Raw genomic sequence first — 27,036 nt, 5'->3', positions numbered from 1 at the left:
CTGGAAGAAGCACAAACTGGAATCAAGATTGCCAGGAGAAATATCAATAACCTCAGATATGCAGATGACACCACCCTTATGACAGAAAGTGAAGAGGAACTAAAAAGCCTCTTGATGAAAGTGAAAGAGGAGAGTGAAAAGGTTGGCTTGAAGCTCAACATTCAGAAAACAAAGATCATGGCATCTGGTCCCATCACTTCATGGGAAATAGATAGGGAAACAGTGGAAATGGTGTCAGACTATTTTTTTGAGCTCCAAAATCACTGCGGATGCTGATTGCAGCCATGAAATTAAAAGACGCTTACTCCTTGGAAGGAAAGTTATGACCAAGCATATTAAAGAGCAGAGACATTACTTTGCCAACCAAGGTCCATCTAGTCAAGGCTATGGTTTTTCCAGTGGTCATGTATGGATATGAGAGTTGGACTGTGAAGAAAGCTGATCGCCAAAGAATTGATGCTTTTGAACTGTGGTGCTGGAGAAGATGCTTGAGAGTCCCTTGGACTGCAAGGAGATCCAACCAGTCCATTCTAAAGGAGATCAATCCTGGGTGTTCATTGGAAGGACTGACGCTAAAGCTGAAACTCCAATACTTTGGCCACCTCATGTGATGAGTTGACTCACTGGAAAAGAGTTGATGCTGGGAGGGATTGGGGGTGGGAGGAGACAGGGACAACAGAGAATGAGATGGCTGGATGGCATCACCAACTCGATGGACATGAGTTTGAGTGAACTCCGGGAGTTGGTGATGGACAGGGAGGCCTGGCGTGCTGTGATTCATGGGGTAGCAAAGAGTCGGACACGCCTGAGAGACTGAACTGAACTGAACTGAAGGTGGCTATAATCAAAAAGACAGAAAATAAAAAATGTGGCAAGGATGTAGAGAAGCTGGTGATGGAATGTAAAACGGCCACCCTGCTGTGAAAACAGCTTGGCAATTCTGGAAAATAAAAGTTAAACATGGAATTACCATGTGATGAGCAATTCTACTTCTGGGTATATCCCAAAGGAATTGGAAATGGGTTTTCAAACGATTTCTTTTACACAAGTATTCCTTAGCTCAGTATCTACAATAGTTAACCTAAATATCCACTCAACAGATGGACAGATAAACAAAATATAATAGATACATACAAGAGAATATTATTCAGCCGTTAAAAAGCAGTGAAGTACCAATACAAACTCAACAAGGATGAACCTTGAAAATATTATGCTAAATGAAACAAGTCAGATACCAGAAATCACATGCTATGTGACTGCATTGAAATGAAATATCCAGAATAGGTAAAGCCATAGAGATAGAAAGCAATTAGTTGTTGCCAGGGAATGAGGGAGGGAAGCGTGGGCATGCCAGCTTAGTGAGTATGGGGTCTCCTTTGGACGTGATGAAAATGTCTGGATAGAATTAATAGCTGCACAACATTGTGAGTTTGCTAAATGCCACTCAGCTGTACACTTTGAAATGGTTGATTTTTTTTTTTAATTTTTTTTTAAAGAGGAAGGGAGAGAGTGAGGAATGGAAAGAAAATTCAAAGAGCTTCTATCCACAACATTGCCAAAGGTAGAAAGAAGTCAGCAAAGCAATTGAAAGCCAAGTGCATCAGGGCTAGTGAGGTCATTTAGAAAACATTCACTAGTAGCCCTCATCCATTTCCAACTTCACGAACTCTACTTCTCAGACCCACTTTACCCATAGATACCCTTCCTTATATTAAAAATCAACTGGTCTCTATGTTCCCATTTTCTCCTCCTCACTCAAGCTCTCTAGGGTGAGTAAACACACATGGCTTTCTCTCCCCTGAAACTGACTATACAATATCACCAGGTACTTTAGAAAAACAAATGACGACATATTTTAAGTGCATAACAAAGCTCCAGAAGGATGGCTCCTTTACCTTTGCAAGTTCTCTTCTCAGCTCCTCTCGCTCCTCCTCTGACAGAGTCTCAGTGGCACCAATCGTGGCAGCAACATCTTCTCCTTCCTCAGGTACTGGGTCTGTTCTCAGCAGACCTTGTTGAAGACAAAAAAAAAAAAGTCTGTAAAGTATGAAAGTTAAGTAAAATTCTCCTTTGGACTCCTTCACAGCCCCAGCCAGAAGAAAGCCAATGAGGTAAGAGCCATATCTCATCTATCTGCCTTCAAAAGGCCTGGCTCTCCTAGGAAAGGACAAAAAAAAAAAAAAAAAAACTTATGCGCTAACTACTAAAACCCACCAAATTACACTCTTTCAAAATAGGAATTTAGAAAATACAGCATTCTCTCAGCTTCTGTTCATTTCTCCAGTCACAATATACTTACTGCAAAGCAGAAGAGTTAAGAGGCCAAGAATGAGATATTGCCAAGAGTTTAAATGCTTAACTAGTAAATCAGTATGATTAATATTCACAGAAGGAGACTGTAAATGTCTTTAGCTTCCTCTACTATTCAGATTCAACTCTTATAGCCTCAGTGAAGAACCGCCTAAAGAAAGTGTATGCCATTTCTTTCCCTACTGGAAGTAGGAGACACCTTCTTGTAACTTTTAAAAATATGTCTTATCCACTCCAGGTAAGAGAATTCCACGGACAGAGGAGTCTGGCAGGCTACAGTTCATAGAGTCACAAAGAGTCAGACATGACTGAAATGACTTAGCATGCACACTCTCATCCACTCAAATTTCATGAACAAGCTTATGGTTGCCAGAGGGAAGGAAAAGGGAAAAGGCTAATTTGGGAGTTTGGGATGGACATGTACACACTGCTTTATTTAAAATGGATAACCAACAACAGCCTACTGTATAGCACATGGAACTCTACTCAACATCATGTGGCAGCCTGGATGAGAGGGGAGTTTTGAGGAGAATGGATATATATATATATATATATATATGTATATGTATGACTGAGTCCCTTCCCTGTTCACCTGAAACTATCACAACACTGTTAATCAGTTGCACCCCAATACAAAATAAAAAGTTTAAAATATAAAATTTAAAAAAATATGTCTCATCCAGATAACCCATTAGAATAAAATCCTAATTTACATGCACGCGGGCTAAGTCACCAAATCATATCCGACTCTTTGTAACCCCAGGGACTGCAGCCTGCCAGGCTCCTCTGTCCAGAGCATTTTCCAGGCAAGAATGCTGGAGTGGGCTGCCATTTCCTACTCCTGGGGATCTTCCCGATCCAGGGCTTGAACCTGAGCCTCTTGCACTGGCAGGCAGATTCTTTACCACTGAGCCACCAGGGAAGCTCCTAATTTATCTAGGGTTGGCCAAAAAGTTCGTCCGAGTTTTTCTGTAACATCTTGTAGAACAATCCAAATGAACTTTTTGGCAAACACAATGACCAACACCCATATAAAAGCTTTCTACATTATTTAAGACCAATCCTGCCACACCCACTGCCCTGAAATAACAGCCAGTGTCTACCCATCCACCAGGAAGAATTCTGTATTTCCAGAGGGCAGCCAGGGAGGCACCTGTCTCTCAGCAAGTCCCCCTTCTTCTGCCCAACCAACCAACTACAAGGCTAAGGGCAAGTTCAGTGAGGCCCCTGAACCTTAGGTGCAGAATTTATGAGGGCAGTTAATTCAATATAAATAATTTTAATATCTTAATGCAACATTTTTTTAAAAATCAAAGTTAATTCAAAGAATCCATGATGAACAGAATATCAAATTCTTAAACAGACAGGCTCAGTATGGCTGATTTTTCTTTTTTCCTCAGGTTCCAGGAGTGGCTTATCACAGCACTGTTTCAGATCTTGTCTTTATTTAAAATGTTAGTATTCTGTTCATCACGCATGGGTGCTTAGTCACATCTGACTCTTTGTGACCCCATAGACTGTGGCCCACCAGGCTCCTCTGTCCATGGGATTCTCCAGCAAGAATACTATGGTGGGTTGCTGTGCCCTCCTCCAGATCTTTTGGACCCAGGGATCAAACCCTCATCTCCTGCACTGCAGGCAGATTCTTTATCGCTGAGCCACAGGGGAAGCCCTTCTTCATCATGAATTTCTTCAATTTTAAATTTCTTAAAATAATGCATTAACATAATACTTATCTGGACTGCAGAGCTTTTCGATGCCCCATTAAATTTTACACCTGAAACAAGGCCTCGCTCACCTTTTCACAGTCACTATTTTGCCATCCATTTCCATGGTTTGGAATTTGCAATCTCCTCTGATAACAGCTTTTTTTTTTTTTAAGTCTTTATTGATTTTGTTACAATATTGCTTCTGTTTTATGTTTTGGTCCTCTAACAATGAGGCATGTAGTATCCCAACTCCCCAACCAGGGATTAAACCTGTACCTCTCGCATTGGAAGGCGAAGTCTTAACCACTGGACCAGGAGGGAAGTCCCATGGCAAAGGCTTTTTTGCAGAGGGAACCAGCGAAAGGTGTCCTCCTCTTCCTGCTCTTCACCTCTTTCTGCCAGTGAGCGTTATAGTAATCACACCAGCCCCCACGTCCACTTCTGGGAAGGGCTAGCTCAACCATAGTGGCAATGTGGCATCCGCCCAAAGCAAGATGCCAGGTGGCAGATGACAGATTTAGCAGGCGGGCAGAGATGAAGGAGAGAGAACAAGCCTGCTGTTCAACAAGCAGCAAGCACCATGGCCAGCCCAGAAGTATTCGTATGTCCATATGCACACTGAGTAAAAGCTACAAAGACAGTTGCTCCTGGTCTATTGTATATTCACGGGACAATAGCAGTTGATAATTAAAATGACAACAATCAATAGCACAACAGTGCCTACACGAAAGGTGTTTACAGAATTGTTCAAGGCATAAAAGTAATACAAATAAAACAGTTCAAAAACTGGAGAGATGAATAGGATATGATTAAGTCCTCTCATGCAGAAACAATATGTGACAGGTACAATCAGTGGAAGGAAAGGCTCAATGAATAGTTGCTTATGCAGGTCCCTCCAACATATCTGCAAACGGATTGCCCAAGTCATGATCGAAATCTTATCACGTCACTCTCTGGCTTAAAGTGGTTCCTTTAGTGGATCCCTATTATTTTCAAGGCAAAATTCAACCCTGTAGTTAGCACATAAACCTTACCGGACCCATCCCCTGCTATCTGGCACTGGAAGCTTGAGCCAAATCAGACTGTGCCAAGATGCTGTACTATGTACAGTCAGAAACCACAGAGGAGGGCACTCCCTGGTGGTCCAGTGGTTAGGACTCTGTGCTGTCATTGCTGAGGGCCTGGTTTCAACCTCTGATCAGGGAACTAGGATCTCACAAGACTCATGGTACAGCCAAAAAAAGAAAAAGAAACCACTGAGGACGGACCATGGATGCTTGCACATGGATCCCATGCACCAGGTTATTTGAAAAAGAAGCTTAAGCAAGAGAATGGAAGAGAAGCACACAGGCAGCAATTGTATAAGGCAAGGTAGTAAGAACCACAACAGAGTTCAGTATAAACATTCTTAATTTTATTTTTAATGTTTTGCTCAGACGTCTCAAGTTCACTAGGATGCAACAAAGCCCAACAAAACTCAGGCGCTAAACCTACCTTAAATAACAAAGACTCTCTTGTGCTTTTTAATAAACACTATTTTGTAAATCTGCCTATGGGGGAAGATGCAATATCTGATGATGATGATAATAATAATATCTAATAATGCTTTATGAATAACTGTCCAATTCCAAAAATAATCCAAGATGATTCTATTAATACTAATCAAGAATTTAGTTGAGCTACCAGGGAAAATAAGTGTCTCAGAAGATGGGGTTCTGGGATTGTCCACAGTTAGCTTTCAGTTCAGTTCAGTTCAGTCGCTCAGTCGTGTCCGACTCTTTGCGACCCCATGAATCACAGCACGCCAGGCCTCCCTGTCCATCACCAAATCCCGGAGTTCACTCAAACTCATGTCCATCAAATCGGTGATGCCATCCAGCCATCTCATTCTCTGTCGTCCCCGTCTCCTCCCACCCCCAATCCTTCCCAGCATCAGAGTCTTTTCCAGTGAGTCAACTCGTTGCATGAGGTGGCCAAGGTATTGGAGTTTCAACTTTAGCATCAGTCCTTCAGACTACCCAAATGACCTTGAGATTTTATATTCAGTCTAAGAAAGCTAGAAAACATGTTTTTTCATATTAGCCTGTAGGTGGCAGCAAATTACCAATATTAAAATTTAAAGATGAGGTTTGTTTTATGATCATCAACTAGAGAAAAAACTGGAAATTAAGGACATGAAGGAAGAACAGAAAGACAGATACAGAACTCATCTGAAAAAACCTAACAATCACGACTTAGGAAAATTATTAATAACCATAGCTGCTGCCACAAAGTGCATTCTATTTACGTCCAAATTTGAGCTAAGTAATACATTACATCATTTACGTGAAACACTTGTGAGACAAGGGTCACCATCACCATTTACAGATGAGGAAACTGAAGCTTACAGAGATTAAATAACTTCCCCATGGTGACATACCTGAATACATGGTGGAGAGGATTGTGAACCTGAACATGTAAATTGAAAGCATGTGCTTTCAATCACTGATTGTACAAAACACAAATAAAGACAAAAGTAGGGGGCTGAAGGTCAGACTTGGAAGATACCTAGAACCAGTAATAAATAAAAATGTAGAATAGATCAAAAGCAGTCTTTTCATCATTTCCGACCATATTTTCCCCAAGCCTGGGAATCCAAATTTTGCCTTAAATGAGTTCCTAGGTATTATCTGGAGAAGGCAATGGCAACCCACTCCAGTACTCTTGCCTGGAAAATCCCATGGATGGAGGAGCCTGGTAGGCTGCAGTCCATGGGGTCACGAAGAGTCAGACACGACTGAGCGACTTCACTTTCACTTTTCACTTTCACACATTGGAGAAGGAAATGGCAACCCACTCCAGTGTTCTTGCCTGGAGAATCCCAGAGACAGCGGAGCCTGGTGGGCTGCCGTCTATGGGGTCGCACAGAGTCGGACACAACTGAAGCGAGGTAGCAGCAGCAGGTATTATCTATCCTATTTTGTACATGTTCAGTAAGAGTATATAACTGGATAACCAATCAGGACGTACTGTACAGAACAGGGAACTCTGCTCAGTATAATGTAACAACGTAAATGGGAAAAGAATTTATAAAAGAATATATATAACTGAATCAGTTTGCTGTACATCTGAAACTAATACAACATTGTTAACTGTACTCCAGTATAAAATAAAAAGTTTAAAAAAGGGGGGTGAGAGTATATATTGCAGAGGTAGAATCTGGCACTTGGGAAATTCTCATTCATGACACAGAAGTTGGGAAATGGAAACGCTCTAAAGATTACTGAAAACTGAATAATTCAAAAAATTCCTATTTGATCATTAATTTTAATGTTTCTCCTCAGAGTCTGACAGAGATCTATTTTTAAAAGACGGAATAAGCAGGAGAAAATATTACATATTTATTGAGGTCAAATACACTAGCCACTGTGACGAGAGATTTAAAAGTTTACACGTTATCTAAAACACACACACTCTTACAACCATCACCCAGTGAGACAAGTAGTATTTGTAATATTTATTCCCATTAGGAAACTGAGGCCCTCAGAGGTTCAGTAATGTGCCCAGAGTTGCAGAAATTCAAACACGGGTCTTTCTGACTCTAAATTCTTGCTCCTTCATGTATACTTTTCTTAGAGAAATTCCAAAGAGCTGGGAAGACAAGGAGCAGGTCAGAGGAAAACTGGAAGCAGAGGGCTTTTCACTTCATTGAGGCTGTGAGAACACAAAGGGATGCCTGGCTTGAAAGTCACAGATGCCAATATTGAGCCCAAGTGACTGCAAATTGGTGATAATTTGTTCTGTCAGATTTTTACCATTTCAGCCACTTGCTTAATAATTCTAGTTGTGCAAACAGATTGACAACCTGTCTTCAATTGCACACATGGGATCACCCTAAAGAATTTCATCTGGGGAGAAGAGCCTGGACTCCACGCATAGGCGATCTGTTGGGAGATCCACAGCCAAAAGAGCAACAGAGACGAACCAGGAGGGACGCGCCCTTAAGTCCCAAGACACAATGTCTTCTTCTACATTTTACGTCTTTTTACTGGAGATCATTGTACAACCAACTGGCTAACTGGTCCTTGTGGTATATTGTTCATCACCTGCCTCTAAATGTGCAAACCTAGAAAACAAGGTCCTAATGTCACACCTTTATCTTTACACCTCAGGACTCACAGCACCAAGAACAAAGCAAATGTTTGTAAATACTTCATTTGAACTGACTCATTCATTAAAGATTTGTTCAAACTAAGTTTCTCTTTTCTCTCCTCCCCTCCCTATGCCCCATGCATAGCCATCCATTTGCCATATATTTCCCAAAATTTCAACCAGGGAAGAAACCAGTTCTTTAAATAGAAATTTAGAGCCTACCATTAAAGCTCAGCCCAGGCCACCCTAGAGTGGAACCCCTCACCTAAGCGGTTCTCTCTTCCCTCCAGTTCTTCATCTTTGACTATTTTTTCCAGTTAAGGTCAACTGTTTCCCTTCAAGACTTTCTATGATTATCACTTAAAACTTTTACAATCATCTTCATACAATTTTAAATCTGAAAAGAATTTTGGATCATTTAAATTCAAATACTTCATTGTGTAAAGATAGGAAACACAGGGCAGAGATTTTTAAAATCAGATGATGTTTTGGGTTGACTTCCATCTCCCCCCAAAAAAGATACATTCTACTTCCAACTCCCAGGGCCCATAAACGATGTGTTTTTATTTGGCAACAGGGTCTTTGCAAGATGTAATCAAGATGACATCATACTGGATTGGAGGGTGGAGTGGGCTCTAACCCAATGACTGGTGTCCCTACAAGTAAAAGGAAGTTTGGATCAGTGACCCAGAGAGAACACTGTGTAAATATCCAGAGCACACAGAGACAGAGGGAGCGCCCGGTGTGATGCTGTAGGGCCAGCAAAAGCAAGCCAGGGGGCTTCCCTGGTGGCTCAGTGATAAAGAATCTACCTGCCAATGCAGGAGGTGTAGGTCCAGGACCTAAGTCGATCTCTGGTCCAGGAAGATCCCACATGCCATCGAGCAACTAAGCCCATGCATGCCCCACAACTATGGAGCCTGTGCTCTAGAGCCCGGGAGTTCCAGCTACCGAGCCCGCCTGCCACAACTCCGGAAGCCCGCATGCCCGAGAGCCCGTGCTCTACAAGGAGAGACGCCACCGCAACGAGAAGCTCGTGCACCACAACTAGAGTAGCCGCCCACTCACTGCTACTAAGGAAAGGCCCGAGCAACAGCGAGACGCAGCACGGCCAAAATAAATAAATAGTAGAAAAGAAAAAAAAGACAGGGGTTACCAGCAGGAAGCTAGGAAGAGGCAAGGAAAGATTTCCCTGCAGGTGTCAGAGGGAGCATGGTCCCGCCGACGCCTTGATTTTGAACCTCCAGCCTCCAAAACCATAGAGGTAATACATTTCTGTCGTTTTAAGCCACGCAGTCTGGGGCACTTTGTCATGGTAGCCCCAGAGAACTGAGCTCCGGGAAACTGAAGCCCAAACCCATTACCTGTTTAAAAAATAAAAAGGCAGTAATACCATCTAGCTCTCTGGGTTTTTATGTTTTAAAGGGTCATGAAATAAAAGGGCACATACTCAATGTTCGATGAGTACCTGCTGTGACTCACTTTCCCGGGTCCTACCAGTCATCCTGGCTATTTCCTCTCCTCTCCTGTTCCACGAAGCTTGCCCCACAGGGCTCACTTCCTCACCTCCCATCACTCTCCAACCCCCTCCTCCCCCTTCAGCTAAGGACAGTTCTGCATCAGGATCTCATTCGACAGCTCCAAGTTGCGCAGACTGAACCTCACTCTTGAGTCTCTGGTCCCCTGACTCCTCCCCACCTCCTCGCCCTCCCGAGGGTTTTTTCCTGCCTCTCTGAGATGTGGCTCCGTCTCCCTCTCTACGAGCCCACTTCAGGCCCCACCTCTGATCCCACCCCACTCAGGCTCTCACTGTGCCTTGCTTATCGATTCTTGCCCCAAAGCTTGTGTCGGTCTGTCTCCTCCACCCCATTCACTATCCTGCCACCAGAGTGCGCTGTCTAAAACGCGACCCGGACTAGGGCACTCCTCGCCTTCAATCCCTGCATGGCTGCCCACCGCCTAGGAAAGCTCACTGCTCTTGACAATCTGGAGCCCACCGACTCCACCTCCTGCTCCTGTCCTCATTGCCCCTTCCCCACTCGGGGCTCTCACTGCATCTTCCAAACTGCAGTTCCTCTGGGGAATCATTTTTACTGATATATTTTTTTTAAGGAATGTATTAACGCAAAGGGTAAGATAAAGTAAATGGCCTCCCATGTTATTTTTCCCAATTTTTTTATTATGGTAAAATATATAACATACCATTTACCATCTTAACCATCTGTTAATAATTTAATTTTTTAAACAACAAAAACATTTTGTATTGGGGTACAGCTGATTAACAACACTGTGATAGTTTCCAGTGAACAGTGAAGGGACTCAGCCATACATATACATATATCTATTCTTCCCCAAACCCTCCTCCCATCCAGGCTGCCATATAACATTGAGCAGAGTTCCCTGTGCTATACAACAGGTTTTTGTTGGTTATCCATTTTAAATATAGCAGTGTGTACATGACCTTCCCAGTTCTTAACTATCCCTTCCCCTCCCCCTGCAACCATTTTTTAAGCACGAAAGTCAGTGGCATTAATTACACTAGCAGTGTTGTAAGACCACCTTCACCATCTCTTTCAGGATCATGCTCTCCTTTTTTTATGTCTCTGCGTATGTTAGTTTCTCTTCCTGAAACCCTCTCCTTATTTCCAAGTCCCACTCATTTCAATAAAGGATTAGGAAAACTCTCCTGCTCCTGGAGGAATTCTCTGGCCCTGGTGGCCTGGGCCCACTCTGGGCATAACGCCCTCTGTGTATTGTCTACTGTACTTCGGAAAGAGCTGGCTGGGCATTTTTGACCCGAGCACTGTGCTCTGATCCCACAGCTTCCACCCCACACAAAATGTGGTGCAGAGTATCTGAATAAATGAATTGCAGGAAAGCACCCTCTGGAGTCAGGAAATGGCAGCCCACTCCAGTAATCAGGGCTGGGAAATCTCATGGACAGAGAAGCCTGGCGGGCTAATCTATGGGGTCACAGAGAGTTGGACTCGACTCAGCAACTGAGCAAGAACCACCACCTCATGAAGTCAGAGGGAGAGATGAGAACCCAGTCTCCCATCACAGCCTACCTTGCCTCTCTTATTATTTTATATACTTCATTCCCACTTCACTGTTCTCACCTAAAAAGGTTCTCTTATTGAAAACAGACACAAAATGTCACTTTCTGTAGAAATACAACTCTGTCTAACGCATCATCTATCAGAAGATTGTTACCATTCGGAGCAGGGCTCCTACCTTCCTGTGACAGAGGTGTGTACACAGCAAACACTCCATGGTCAAATAGGTGGGGCCAATGATAACAGAGCAGGAATATAACATCAGCTATCCCCAAGAACAGTCAGTCAGGAGGGGAGAAGTTGCCAGAAGTAAGAGGAGTCTAAGATACCTTCTACTGAAGTCTGAATGTTAACACTCCCTACCCGAGAGAATTTGTAAGAGCACAATCAAGCCACAGAAGCTTCTCTGGAAAGTAAAACTGTATATATACCTCTCTTACACAGCCTTATGGAGAAGGAAACCGCAACCCACTCCAGTATTCTTGCCTGGAGAATCCCATGGACGGAGGAACCTCGTAGTCTACAGTCCATGGGGTCGCAAAGAGTCAGACACGACTGAGCGACTTCGCTTTCGCTTTACACAGTCTTAAAGAGGCGACACAGCTTTAAGACAAAAGTAGGAATAAGAAACATCAGTCTCTGGGCTTGTCTTTAAGCACATACAAGAAGAAATATGAGTTCCCCTTTTTTTAACCTAAAGATACAAAAAAATAAAAGAAAAACTACATAGTTCAAAATATCTTCAGTGGTCATACCCACAAAGATGACAAGATAAAAATATTCCCCCTTAAAAGTCTGAACTTGAGGGCTTCCCTGGCATCTCAGTGGTAAAGTATCCACTTTATTCTATGCCAGTGCACGAGATGCAGGAGACACGGGTTCGATCCCTGATCTGGGATGATCCCACATGCCGAGGAGCAACTAAGCCCCTGTGCCACAACTACCGAACCCACACCCCAGAGCCCAGGAGCTGAAACTCCTGAGTCCACAGGCCACAACTACTGAAGCCCACGCACCCAAGAGCCCACGCTCCGCCACAACAGAAGTCACAGGAGCGGGAAGCTCTCCTGTCGCAACTAGAGAGGAGACCCTGCTCACCACAACTAGAGAAAAGACCATCAACGAAGACCCAGCACAGCCAAAAATAAATTTAAAAAAATTTTTTTTAAGTCTTCACTTGAGGCTCTAACTTTCTATGCCTTATTCTGTTTCCAGATGTAACAAAATCCAGAATGGGGATGGAATACTTGGAGGCCCCCACTTCAAAGTGGTTCTCCTTAACAGATCCTAAAAGCAAAGGATCCACTTAAGGCGAGGCTTTCCAACTGCTACATGATGGACATTTTGAGCAGGAAGGTTCTTGGGGGGGGCGGGGGCGGGGGCGGGGGCAGGGGTGTTCTATCTGCGTCCCATGGGACGTCTTGTGCATGTGCCCACTCCATGTCTGCAGCAACCCCCCTCACCCTGCACCCAGTGGTAACAACCAAAAAGCATTTTGAAATCTTCTCTAGATACGGTCAGATGCCCTCGGAGGGGTGGAGACCAAAAACACCCTCACTGACTTCAGGCAACGGAGCCTCTGAAACTTGCTATTTGGCTCTGATTATCTTCAGAATTATACATATACTTATAGTATTCAGATATGACCTAAATCAAATCCCTTATGATTATACAGTGCAAGTGAGAAATAGATTTAAGGGACTAGATCTGATAGATAAGAGTGCCCGATGAACTATGGACGGAGGTTCGAGACATTGTACAGGAGACAGGGATCAAGACCATCCCCATGGAAAAGAAATGCCAAAAAGCAAAATGGCTGTCTGAGGGGGCCTTACAAATAGCTGTGAAAAGAAGAGAAGGCAAAAGCAAAGGAGGAAAGGAAACATATAAGCATCTGAATGCAGAGTTCCAAAGAATAGCAAGGAGAGAGAAGAAAGCCTTCCTCAGCGATCAATGAAATAGAGGAATCAAAGAAATAGAGAAAACAGAATAGGAAAGACTAGAGCTCTCTTCAGGAGAAGGCAATGGCAACCCACTCCAGTACTCTTGCCTGGAAAATCCCATGTACGGAGGAGCCTGGTAGGCTGCAGTCCACGGGGTTGCGAAGAGTCAGACACGACTGAGTGACTTCATTTTCAATTTTCACTTTCATGCATTGGAGAAGGAAATGGCAACCCACTCCAGTGTTCTTGCCTGGAGAATCCCAGGGACGGCAGAGCCTGGTGGGCTGCCATCTATGGGGTCGCACAGAGTCAGACACAACTGAAGTGACTTAGCATAGCATCTTCAGGAGAGAGAGATTAGGGAGCATGGGTCATGTAACTGACACTCCTTAAGGCTGTTATTTTCTTATATTTGTTCATGGTAAAAACAGTAAAACCTCGGCAGAAAAAAATGAGAATAATCGTCATCAAGGCAGCAAGGAATAAGAAAGCAGACAAAACTAGAGTCATTCCACTAGGGTGCGGGGGTGGGGGGGTGGGCCGGAACCCAGGAACCCAGGAGGTGAATTGGGCAGTGGCAGGGTCATCAAGGAGGAAATTCCTGCAGAAAGGAGGGGAGGCAGACAGCACGGACACAAAAGTGGGAAGACAGCTCTCGAGTCAGACAGGCCACCCGTTCCAGGACTCAACTCTGAAAGTGGGACCCCACACAGCGGTCAAGCTCCTGTCCAAAGAAAGGTCACTCTCCCCAAACTTCACCTGATAGATGAGGAGAGGAGAGAGAAAAGATGGCAAAGGAACACATTAGTATTTTCAAATGTTTCATGTGCTCCTCCAGATAGTCTTAAACTGATTTTTGAATCTCTTTCATCTTAAAAAAAAAAAGAGAAAATCTTTAGCCAATTATTTCGAGTCATCTGCTCCCTTGACACCAATCAAGTAAAACTAGCAAAACTGGGTCACTCTATAAAAAGGGTGGCAGAAGATCAGCCATGGAGGAACTTGGAGACCCCCAGAGGGGAAGTCTTTAAATTTCCTCTGCAGGGACAAGAAGGTTCTACTGCTCTTCAGTTCTGCTCGGATTTTTTTTCTGTAAACCCGTATATTTACTATTTAAGACCTGGACAATCCTGAAAAGCTTTCAAGAAATGATAACCCCTTTCCTAAAAAGAAGAGAGAATGACTCAGAGTCTAAATCAAAAAGGGGAATGAAGCAGAATGAAAAGGACTCTGAGCTAAAGAATTTCAATTTTATTTTCTTCAGTGTTCTTAGAGTTTCAAATATGACAGCATAAAACTAAAATGCCAGAGTTTTAAATGGCTCCTATTTCCTGAAATCACTAGAAATAACCAGAAGTTTTTTTAAATATATATATATAAGGCAGGGCTTGCTTTATCTTTCTGCACATGAGAAAATCCTTAAGAGGAAGAATGAATCTACATAAATAACACTGAAAGTTATCCTTGTAAGTGTTCACAGACTGGAAAAGAAAACTCAACCAAGGACAACAGGAACAAGACGACTGTGCCGACTGCACGGCAACATGGAAAGTTCAGGTCCAAGCGGCACATGAGGAATCAACAAATTACCCATGGCAATCTTTTCTTTTTTTTTTTTCAAGTCCACACTGCATGGATTGTGGGAGTTTTAGTTCCATGACCAGGGACTGAACCTGGGGCCTCAGGAGTGAGAGCACAGAATTATAACAGCTGGACCTCCAGGGAATTCCCAACAAACTACCCTACAGTAAGACCCTTGATCAAAGCAAAGGTTCCGCCTTGAATGATTAACCTGTTCTATGATATCCGTTACTGGGCAGGTGCAGATTTTATGTGATCAAAAAACAAACAAAGCACATACACACAAAACCACTGGCTTGAGAACTGAGGGGTGACGTTGAGTACTGACTTGGGCTAAGCTTTGTGATTTGGGGACTTCACAACACCAGTCTGGGCCTCCACGTTCACATCTGTAAGATGATCTACAGCATGATTTAGTCTTTGCCAGTTCCATTTCATTCATTCACTCGTTCATTCAACCAACAAATATCTGTAGAGCCACAGCTGTCGAGTGCTGTTCTAGGTGCTAAGGGAAAAGCAGTAAATGAAAAACATCCCTAATGGAGCTTGTATTCCAGATTCTGAAATCAGTGTTTTTCAAACTATAGGCTGTGAAATCCTTGTAGCAGTACCAAATGAGCATCTTTAAAAGAAGAAACAAAAATAATATAAAATATCAGAGTATATCACACATAGTAAGGGTAAGTTCTGTTTCACAGACTCCTGCTTTAGCGATTGACATTTATATCTATGAGGGTTGTGGATCAAGAAGTATAAGGCATTTCTAAATGTGGGCTGGTTGTACCAAGAGAGTTTTAACATCTCTGATAAAAGAATTCTTTTTGTTCCAGCCACTGGCCCTCATCCTGTCCTTCACTCAGATTGCTTGAGGAACATTCTGCCCAGAGATTAAATCTCTTTACCTTTTCATTTGCCCCATGATGGCATTTTGTATAAATATCAAGGACTGTGCTTCCAAGATCAGTGTCTCCAGCCTTTTCTGAGTATGATTCCTTTTAACATCAGTTCTTCTTGTGCAATACTTGTCTGCTGACTGGGAAAATTCAGAGTGGCCAATAGCCATGTGAGCTTTTAAATGGAGGGCATGGAATCTGGAGAAACCCCATGGACAGAGAAACCTGGCAGGCTACAGTCCATGGGGTGGCAAAGAGTTGGACATGACTGAGGACTAAGCACACACAGCACATAACGTATGTATCCATCCTGAGAGCTCTTATCTAAAAATACAAAGGCTGCAAACACACAGAAGGCAGCATTCATTCCATCTACGCCTCCCTCTTGATATTCAAAGGGATTTGCAGGCTTCTTGTGCCCCGAGGAGTCACAGGCACGAAGACTGGAGATTCCTGTTGTAGATCCCAGCTTCAATTTGCTTATTTTAGAATCGTGTTCTTATCAGGTGACTGCTTATGGCAATTTCTGTTTGGTTTAATGTTCTCCCTCCCCTCAATCCTTTTCAAAAATTCACACAAACCAATAAAGGTGAGCACAACTGGATGCATGAGTGTGTTTCCAGTTTCTATTGTTCGCTTGCTTTTTAAAATCATTTTGTGTCTAACCCCATGAGCCCAAACTCCTACAAATGGCAACTAAAGTAATTAGGGATGTAATTGTTCAAAATAGAGACACACTCAACCCTTCCCACTGCTTCTGTTTTAAGAGAAAACACCGAAAGAGTGGCAACTGCCACAGCTGGGAAAAGGAAAGGAGGTAAAACAGCGATTCAAAAAGAGAGAGACTTCCAACAAGTGGCAGAATCATCCTGGGAATTTCAAAGCCTTGCACGGTGATTGCAGAGGTCTACCTGAGGTTGGGTTACTGCAGTCCTGGCTCTCATGGCCCCATGTCACTTAGGATTCTCTTCGTCCTCGAGCTCTAACTTCCTTCTGTGTACTGTTCTTGAAGCATTTCCTACACAAAGGGCTGAGCAGTGAGGATGGAGGGAGCCATCCTTTGGGGACAGGCACAGTGGAGGATGCACTTTCTGCAGAGTCCATGGTGGACTACAGGGCCAGGAAACGGCAGCAAAAGACAGATTCCTGGCAATCCAGTTCCCACAACAGACATCCAGCTGCTGCCTGCCAGTCCCCAACTTCCGGAGACCTGCTCAACCCAGTTATTGCCAACCTCTTCCCCTTCCTGGAAAACCAAGCTACAGCCCCAAAGGTGACCACAGATTGTGACCAATGGTGACAGGAAGGCTGTATGCTCTCTAAAATGTTTATAACTAGAGTTCATGTTGTAGCCTTTACTTTTTTTTTTTAATTACCTACTTTTTAAGCTTAAGAAGAGTGAAATGTGACCTAATCTTCATTAAAAAGGGAAACATTAACTTCAAGGAAAATCTGCTTACTTCTCTGGAAAGTCACAGAGGTCGTCTAACCGTCTCCAACCGTTAGCTGTAAAATGAGGGGATTGGCCTGGACGTGGCTGAGGCAACTTCTAGCTTCATGCTGCTTGCTCATAAACTTAAACGCTGCCCTGATGGTGGCTCCCGGCCTGCAAAACAATCTTCTAGTGGCACATGGGAAGGAGTGCCTGCTTCCAAAGGCACAGTAGCGGCGAGTTTTTCTTTTACAATCTCTCACCTGTATAATGCAGACAGCTCAGTCCCAGGCTTTGTGCCAACCTAGAGGGTGGGGTGAGGGTAGGAGGGAGGTTCAAGAGGGAGGTGACACATGTATACCTATGGCTGATTCATGCTGTTGTGTGGCAGAGACCAACACAATGTTGTTAAGCAATTATACTCCAATTAAAAATTGAGAACTTTTTTTTAAGAGTACCATTCAAGGGAAAAAAATCTCCCACCTGGGCATTCCTGCACGTTGCTCACAGTATTCCAAGCCCAAAACCTGGCCCGCCGTTAGCAGGACCTTGAATTTAGTCAGTGTTTCACCTGCTTAAGCCTCATTTTCACAAAAACGAAATTGGGGGTGGGGGTCCTTCCTAAATTAAATTACATAGGTGACCAGAAGCAAAGACCTCCGGATTCCCCCATTTTGGCTATTTATTAGGTCGATGAACTTAAGGTGATCAGAAGACCTCTAACGCCTATACAGATATGTCCACCTTTAAAAAATCTACTCAATATCCTGTGATATCCTTCATGGGAAAGGAATTTGAAAAAGAACAAATATATCTATATGTATAACTGAATCACTTTGCTGCACACCTGAAACTAACACAGCATTATAAAACCAACTATGCTGTGAGGTGCTGTGCTAAGTCACTTCAGTTGTGTCGGATTCTTTGTGGCCCTAAGGACTGTAAGGCCACCACGCTCCTCTGTCCATGGGATTCTCCAGGCAAGAATACTGGAGCAGGTTGCCATGCCCTCCTCCAGGGGATCTTCCCAACCCAGGGACTGAAACCAGGTCTCCCGCATTGCAGGCAGATTTTTTTAACCATCTGAGCCACCAGGGAAGCCCCAAGTACATATAAGTCAATCCAAATAGGACAGAGGGGTCTGGGGGACTACAGTCCACAGGATCTCGAAGAACTGGGCACAACTGAAGTAACTCAGCATGCACGCACGCACTTTTAAATATATATACATAAAATTCTAAACATTTAACAAGCCATCTAGCTCTCTACTTGGAATCCCCTAACAGCTTTACTAACCAGTAGCAACACAGCAACACCCTTTTCACACTAAGAATTATAAAGCCAGGCAAATCCCCAGTTGCATACAGGTTTCATCACAGCAAATATCATTTTAGAAAACTAGGAGTTACCAAACTTCTGAAGAGTAGGTGATCCTGGTGGGGATGTATTTCCACTGGGAGACAGGTAGAGATAGTTTTTGTTTACTCCTGTATTAAAATCAAATGGGGACTGGTAGTCCTCATAAAAATCCATCTCTCTACCGTCCATTCCAGGAGAATGCAGAACGCATGGTTCTACCGCCACTGCCTCTTCCTGGGTTGAGCACCGCTCTGGATCACTGCACCAGGCAACCGCAAGGAAGAGATCCAGCCCCGGGTTCCAAGAGCCTGGCTTCCTGGGACAGGTGCAGCCGTCACACCCTCAGGACAAGGAGGTTGTTTAATAAGTGACTTCTCCCCAGCAACTCGAGGAACAGCTCTGATCACCACCTGCTGTTCATTTCAGCCAACAGCCAACAATCCAGGCAGGAAGCAGAGCTTCCTAGAACTTTCTTCAATAAACAAAGGAGGGTCCAGTGCTGTATCATTGCCTCCACATACAAACAGTTCAGACAAACGTCAGACACTGGCAGATTTATTTTTTTTTACAATTATTATTTTTTAAGCCGTTCAGCTGACCACAACTGCACCAGGGCAGACTTAATCTTCTAGGACAAGGAAGGATTACCGGCCAGTAATCTCCCACAAAGGCCATCTGGGGGCTGTTTTTTCCACCCTGGATTACAGGGGCAGCCTGAGAGCCGAGCTTCCTGGTTGAGCGATCAGTTTTCTGTGTGTGTATGTTGGTAGAGAAATAAAGTTCCATTTCCAAAACAACTTTATCTAAAGCAACGTCTGGCTTGAGTGTAACAGAAATGTCAGTCTGACTTGTCGTTCTTACCTTGCTTTTCTATCCCTTCCCTTTCCTTTTGTGCAAAGATGGTGTTTGCCTGATGTGTACTGAGAAAAGAAGAAGTTCCACGCAGGTGAAGGGCTCAAGTCCTCCCACCCTCTCTGCATTAACCCAGGCCAGGCCTACAGGATGGCCACCCTGGTCAGTTTGTAAACCAAGACTTCTCAGTCTCCAGATCCACTCCCCAGCCTCTCTACGGACCCTTTCTGCCAGAACTCTGGCCTTGGCCAAAGTGACATCATGTATCGTTCCTTCTGCTTTCACCGTTGTGGCTGAGCTCATGTTAAAGAGGACCTCCATGTTAAAAGCAACCTCCCTTACATCAGCGGTGGTCTGTTACTGCCTGACAAAAAAAGCCCAAGTTAACTAAATAAATAAATAAATAAAAAGGACTTTCCTGTTTGCTCAGTAAAGAACCTGGTAAACACAGGTTTGATCCCCGGTCTGGGAAGATTGCACATGCAGACTAAGCCCACGTGGCATAACTACTGAGCCCACACTCAAGAGCCCGAGAGTCGCAACTATTGAAGCCCGTGCACCCTAGAGCCTGTGCTCTGCAACAAGAGAAGCCATTGCAATCAGAAGCTCGTGCACTGCAATGAAGAGTAGCCCCCACTCGCTGCAACTAGTGAAAGCCCACTTGCAGCGACAAAGACCCAATGCAACCAAAAATAAATAAATATTTTTTAAAAGAAGCTTCTCTGATGGTTCAGTGGTTTAGAATCCACCTTCCAATGCAGGAGATTCCAGTTCAATCTCTGGTCAGGAGAACTAGGATCCAACCTGCCTTGAGCCTGGCACCATAACTACGAGCCTACATGCTCCAGGGCCCACGCACCTCAAAAGGAGAAGCCACAGCTAGAGGGGCCTGCGCATCACAATGAAGATCTCTCCTGCCCCAAATAAAGACCCAGCACAGCCAAAACAACAAAGGCCACGTTCCACCTTTTCACATCTTTCTCATAAAAAGGGAATACAATATACTCTCCCTAGATTGGAAGCAAGTAGGAAATTTTTTTAAGTTATAAATATTTGAAGCACTAAAAAAGAAATCTGAGTGTGTATAAAACTATATAAACACCAACACAGTTTACATTCATCTTAACTTATGATTCATCTTCTATTTTTTTTCTATTACTCTCCTATTGTACTCTATTTTTGGCAAGTCCATCTTATTTAAGAGTTTTTAAAAGTTTATTTTTAACTTATGTAAACCCGGGGCAAATTCATATCAATGTATGGCAAAACCAACCAATATAATATTGTAAAATAATTTGCCTCCAATAAAAAATAAATTAACTACATTAAAAAAAAAGTTTATTTTTAACAATAAAAAAAGATCAATCTGTATTTTTCTAAGAGATACCAAAATTGGGGTAAGGATAAATGCTATTTGTTCTCTATTTAGAAATAAAATAAATGGTTTCTTTTTATTAATTGAAAAAAATGAATTGGTCAATTTCTTGAAGTCCACGGTATCTCTCACTGAGGTAATGCAGGTATTATGGTTACATTCTTAGACTAGAAATGGTTATTGGGGTCCCCGGCCCTTTCAATACTCTACATTTGGTCACCAAATCACTGCTTAAAAAAAAAAAAAAAGTTCTCCATTCTCATTCTTCCTCCTAGTCACAAGTGTCAGCAAATGCTATGGGCTGAAATTAGTGTCTCTTCAAAACTCATATGTTGAATCCCTAACTCCTGGTGTGATGGTGTTTGGAGGTGATTGGGTTCCATTATATCTACTACTGTGGGCAGGAATCCCTCAGAAGAAATGGAGTAGCCATCATGGTCAAAAACAGTACGAAATTCAGTACTTGGATGCAATCTTAAAAACAACAGAATGATTTCTGTTCGTTTCCAAGGCAAACCATTCAATATTACAGTAATCCAGGCCTATGCCCCAACCAGTAACGCAGAAGAAGCCGAAGTTGAACGGTTCTATGAAGACCTACAAGACCTTTTAGAACTAACACCCAAAAAAGATGTCCTTTTCATTATAGGGGACTGGAATGCAAAAGAAGGAAGTCAAGAAACACCTGGAGTAACAGGCAAATTTGGCCTTGGAGCACGGAATGAAGCAGGGCAAAGGCTAATAGAGTTTTGTCAAGAGAATGCACTGGTCATAGCAAACACCCTCTTCCAACAACACAAGAGAAGACACATGGACATCACCAGATGGTCAACACCAAAAACAGATTGATTATATTCTTTGCAGCCAAAGATGGAGAAGCTCTATACAGTTAGCAAAAACAAGACCAGGAGCTGACTATGGCTCAGATCATGAACTCCTTTTTGCTAAATTGAGATTAAATTGAAGAAAGTAGGGAAAACCACTAGACCATTCAGATATGACCTCAATCAAATCCCTTATGATTATACAGTGGAAGTGAGAAATAGATTTAAGGGACTAGATCTGATAGATACAGTGCCTGATGAACTCTGGACGGAGGTTCGTGACACTGTACAGGAGACAGGGACCAAGACCATCCCCATGGAAAAGAAATGCAAAAAAGCAAAATGGCTGTCTGAGGAGGCCTTACAAATAGCTGTGAAAAGAAGAGAAGCGAAAAGCAAAGGAGAAAAGGAAAGATATAAGCATCTGAATGCAGAGTTTCAAAGAATAGCAAGGAGAGATAAGAATGCCTCCCTCAGTGATCAATGCAAAGAAACAGAGGAAAACAACAGAATAGGAAAAACAAGAGATCTCTTCAAGAAAATTAGAGATTCCAAGGGAACATTTCATGCAAAGATGGGCTCGATCAAGGACAGAAATGGTATGGACCTAGCAGAAGATATTAAGAAGAGGTGGCAAGAATACACAGAAGAACTGTACAAAAAAGATTTTCACGACCAAGATAGTCACGATAACGTGATCACTGACCTAGAGCCAGACATCTTGGAATGTGAAGTCAAGTGGGTCTTAGAGAGCATCACTACGAACAAAGCTAGTGGAGGTGATGGAATTCCAGTTGAGCTATTTCAAATCTTGAAAGATGACGCTGTGAAAGTGCTGCACTCAATATGCCAGCAAATTTGGAAAACTCAGCAGTGGCCACAGGATTGGAAAAGGTCAGTCTTCATTCCAATCCCAAAGAAAGGCAATGCCAAAAAATGCTCAAACTACCGCACAATTGCACTCATCTCACACACTAGTGAAGTCATGCTCAAAATTCTCCAAGCCAGGCTTCAGCAATATGTGAACCGTGAACTCCCAGATGTTCAAGCAGGTTTTAGAAAAGGCAGAGGCACCAGAGATCAAATTGCCAATATCCGCTGGATCATGGAGAAAGCAAGAGAGTTCCAGAAAACCATCTATTTCTGCTTCATTGACTATGCCAAAGCCTTTGACTGTGTGGATCACAATAAACTGTGGAACATTCTGAAAGAGATGGGAATACTAGACCACCTGACCTGCCTCTTGAGAAACCTGTATGCAGGTCAGGAAGCAACAGTCAGAACTGTACATGGAACAACAGACTGGTTGCAAATAGAAAAAGGAGTACGTCAAGGCTGTATATTCTCACCTTGCTTATTTAACTTATATGCAGAGTACATCATGAGGAACGCTGGGCTGGAAGAAGCACAAGCTGGAATCCAGATTGCTGGGAGAAATATCAATAACCTCAGATAGGCAGATGACACTACCCTTATGGCAGAAAGTGAAAAGGAACTCAAAAGCCTCTTGATGAAAGTGAAAGAGGAGAGTGAAAAGGTTGGCTTGAAGCTCAACGTTCAGAAAACAAAGATCATGGCATCTGGTCCCATCACTTCATGGGAAATAGATGGAAAAACAGTGGAAACGATGTCAAACTTTATTTTTTTGGGCTCCGAAATCACTGCGGATGCTGATTGCAGCCATGAAATTAAAAGACGCTTACTCCTTGGAAGGAAAGTTATGACCAACCTTGATAGTATATTAAATAGCAGAGACATTACTTTGCCAACAAAGGTTCGTCCAGTCAAGGCTATGGTTTTCCGCGTGGTCATGTATGGATGTGAGAGTTGGACTGTGAAGAAAGCTGATCGCCGAAGAATTGATGCTTTTGAACTGTGGTGTTGGAGAAGACTCTTGAGAGTCCCTTGGACTGCAAGGAGATCCAACCAGTCCATTCTAAAGAAGATCATTCCTGGGTGTTCATTGGAAGGACTGATGCTAAAGCTGAAACTCCAATACTTTGGTCACCTCATGCGACGAGTTGACTCACTGGAAAAGACTCTGATGCTGGGAAAGGTTGGGGGCGGGAGGAGAAGGGGACGACCGAGAGTGAGATGGCTGGATGGCATCACCGACTCTGTGGACATGAGTTTGAGTGAACTCCGGGAGTTGGTGATGGACAGGGAGGCCTGGCGTGCTGTGATTCATGGGGTCGCGGAGAGTTGGACACGACTGAGTGACTGAACTGAACTGAACTGAACTGGGTTTAGATAAGGCCATAGGGTGGGGCCCAGGCTGGGATCTGTGTCCTTATAAGAAGAGGAAGCCCCTTCATGGATGACAGCCTTGTTGTGGCGAAAGGGCTTGCATAACTCAATGAAATTCTTGCTGCGAGAACACCATGAACAGCACAAAAAGGCAAAAAGAAATGACACCAAAAGATGAGCCCCCCAGGTTGGAAGGTGTCCAATATGCTACTGGGGAAGAACGGAGGGAATTACTAATAGCTCCAGAAAGAATGAAGTGGAAACAACACTCAGTTGTGGGTGTGTCTGGTGGTGAAAGTAAAATCCCACGCTGTAAGAACAATATTGCATAGGAGCCTGGAATGTTAGGTCCACGAATCAAGGTAAACTGGATGTGGTCAAGCAGGAGATGGCAAAAATAAACATCAAATTCTTAAGAATCAGTGAACTAAAATGGACAAGAATGGGTGAATTTAATTCAGATGACCATTATATCTTCTACTGGAGGCAAGAATCCCATAGAACAAATGGAGCAGCCCTCATAATCTACAAAAGATCTACGGTCTTTCCAGTAGTCATGTATGGATGTGAGAGTTGGACCATAAAGAAAGCTGAGCACTAGAGAACTGATGTCTTTGAACCGTGGTGCTGGAGAGAACTCTTGAGAGTCTCTTGGACTGCAAGGAGATCAAACCAGTGAATCTTAAAGTAAATCAATCCTGAATATTCATTGGAAGAACTGAGGCTGAAGCTGAAGCTCCAATACTTTGGCCACCTGATGGGAAGAACTGATTCATTGGAAAAGACTGATGCTGGGAAAGATTAAGGGCAGGAGGAGTAGAGGGTGGCACCATGAACTCAGTGTACATGAACTTGGGCAAACTTTGGGAGATAGTGAGGGACAGGGAGGCCTGGTATGCTACAGTCCATGGGGTCAGAGTCAGACACGACTTAGCAAATGAACAACAACAAGAGTGCTAACTCGAGCTCTCCTTCCACCGTGTGAGGACACAAGACAGCCTTGTGCCAACAAGAAAAGTACTCTCACAGGGATCAAATCAACCCACACCGTGATCTTGAACTTCCCAGACTCCAGAACTGTGAGAAACAAATGTCCTTTGTTATAGGCCTCCCATTCTGTGGAAACTTATATGATAGCAGCCAGAACTAAGACAAATATACTAACAATGATATACATAATGATGCAGGTCACAGCCACCTCCGAGGTCCTCAGATCCCTCAAAATGTCCATGTTCTTGACCTCTGGTGTTGACTCCCATGCTACAGCCTCTGCCCGAAATGCCTTTTTCCTGCTTGCTCAACTCATTCATCTTTCAGGACTCCGGCAGAAATCCCACCTCTTCTCCGAAGGCCTCCCTCCCTCTCTGCCTCTCCCTTCTGGCAACAGCACACAGGATGTGACATGCCCACCTGGCAGTCCTGACAGCCTTACCTCCAGAGCAGGGGCTGCATTCTCTACTGCATTGCCAACTCCACTATACGAAATGGAAAAAATAAATAATACAAATGCTTATTAAAGGGGGATTATTTAAATGCTAAATATTCATGTAGCAAGAAAGTATGCAAACATGATGATGTAGAAATGTATATATTTTATAGGGAAAGATATCCTTTTTCAAAATATTTATTTGGCTGTGTTGGGTCTTAGCTGCGGCTCATGGGATCTTCATTGCCTCCTGCAGGACCTTTCAGTGAAGCATGCAGGCTCTCTAGCTGTGCTACCCATGTGACTCCAGAGTGCACAGGCTCAGTAGCTGCTGCACATGGGCTCAGCTGCTCTGTAACAGGTAGAATCTTAATTCCCCAACCAGGGATCGAAACTGCAGCCCTGCATTGCAAGGTGGATTCTTAATCACTGGACCACCAGGGAAGCCCCGGGAAAGATATTCTTGATACCTTCAGTAAATATTCCAAAACTGTTTACACTACATGATCCATAATTGTGTGATAACTGGAGAGACTAACCAACCCAAAGAGAACGAACATTGGCAGAAATCCCAGGAAAGTGTGTATGTGCTGCAAGGCCAGCAGGGGGCACCCACAGGCAGCTCAGAAGTTAACTGTCCAGCCAGTGAAGTGCGTACTAACTACATGGTAACAATACAGTGGATGACTCACATTAGTGGAAATGGAATGAATACAAATATCGGTAAAGAATATTAAGTTTCTACCTACCTATTAACACATCATTTACATATGTCTGTGTAGGTACTCCCTAATTTTGAAGGAGTTAAATGTAAAATCTGTATATGCTTAGTCACTCAGTCATGTCCGACTCTTTGCGACCCTATGGACTGTAGCCCACCAGGTTCCTCTATCCAAAGATTCTCCAGATAAGAATACTGGAGTGGGTCGCCATTTCATCCTCCAGGGCGTGGGGGCGGAAATCTACGTAATACATACAAAAATGTTACTGGAGGGGCCTTGAATGGCACACAGACAGACAATGTGACTGCCCAACAGGAGCAGGTCACAGATATCAGACCCTGTGGACATGTCATGAGGCCACAGCAGCCAGCTGGCCAAATATAGGACAATTTGATCACCAACATAATTAAGGACAGCAGTGGATTCAGTTCAGTTCAGTTCAGTCGCTCAGTCGTGTCCGACTCTCTGCGACCCCATGAATCACAGCACGCCAGGCCTCCCTGTCCATCACCAACTCCCGGAGTACACTCAAACTCATGTCCACAGAGTCGGTGATGATAAACCATTAAAAACAGGAATCCCAGAGTCTGTATCTGGTGGTTAATTGTATGTGTCAATCTGAGTCATGAGGTGCCCAGATAGTTGATTAAACATTGTATATAGTTGCATCTCTGATGGTGTTTGTGGACGAGATTAACACTAATCAGCAGACTGAATAAAGCAGATGGCCATCCCCAAAGTGGATGTGCTTCATACAATCTGCTGAAGGCCTAAACAGAACAAAGAGGCTGAGAAGGGAGGATTCACTCTGCCTGTCTGCAAGCTGGGATATTAGTCTTTTGTGTCTGGATTTGGGCTTGAAATGAAACTGACACCATCAGCCTTCCCAGTTCTCAGACTCAACCTGGAAGTACAGTGTGTGTTAGCCACTCACTTGTGTCTGACTCTTTGTGATCCCATGGACTATAGCCTGCTAAACTCCTCTGGCCATGGAATTCTCCAGGCAAGAATACTGGAGTGGGTAGCCATACCCTTCAGGGGATCCTCCTGACTCAGGGATTGAATCTGGGTCTCCTTCATTGCAGGCAGTTTCTTTACCATCTGAGCCACCAGGAAATCCCATGGATGTACAGTAGTTCTCCCCTTGTTAGTAGAGGATATGTTTCAAGACCCCCA

At 43.6% G+C, this 27,036-nt stretch overlaps 1 protein-coding gene across 3 annotated transcripts in view; it reads right to left on the bottom strand.

Moving 5' to 3' along the window:
* The window catches only part of TPD52 (tumor protein D52), a 132,550-nt gene that overhangs the window by 32,720 nt on the left and 72,794 nt on the right, over positions 1–27,036 (bottom strand). For 2 of the 3 annotated variants that reach the window (XM_055432467.2, XM_055432466.2), the window contains exon 2: positions 1,896–2,011. In XM_055432467.2, the coding sequence (XP_055288442.1) occupies positions 1,896–2,011 (116 nt within the window). Of the gene's footprint in view, positions 1–1,895; positions 2,012–18,464; positions 18,954–27,036 lie in introns of those variants that run through there. The other variant, XM_055432465.2, reaches the window with a different exon arrangement.

Source organism: Moschus berezovskii, chromosome 16 (genome assembly GCF_049115385.1).
Source record: "Moschus berezovskii isolate FMDL1 chromosome 16, NW_MosBer_1.0, whole genome shotgun sequence".
Taxonomy (NCBI): domain Eukaryota; kingdom Metazoa; phylum Chordata; class Mammalia; order Artiodactyla; family Moschidae; genus Moschus; species Moschus berezovskii.
The sequence above is the reverse complement of the archived record's forward strand: the minus strand, read 5'-3'. Positions and strand labels throughout refer to the sequence as shown.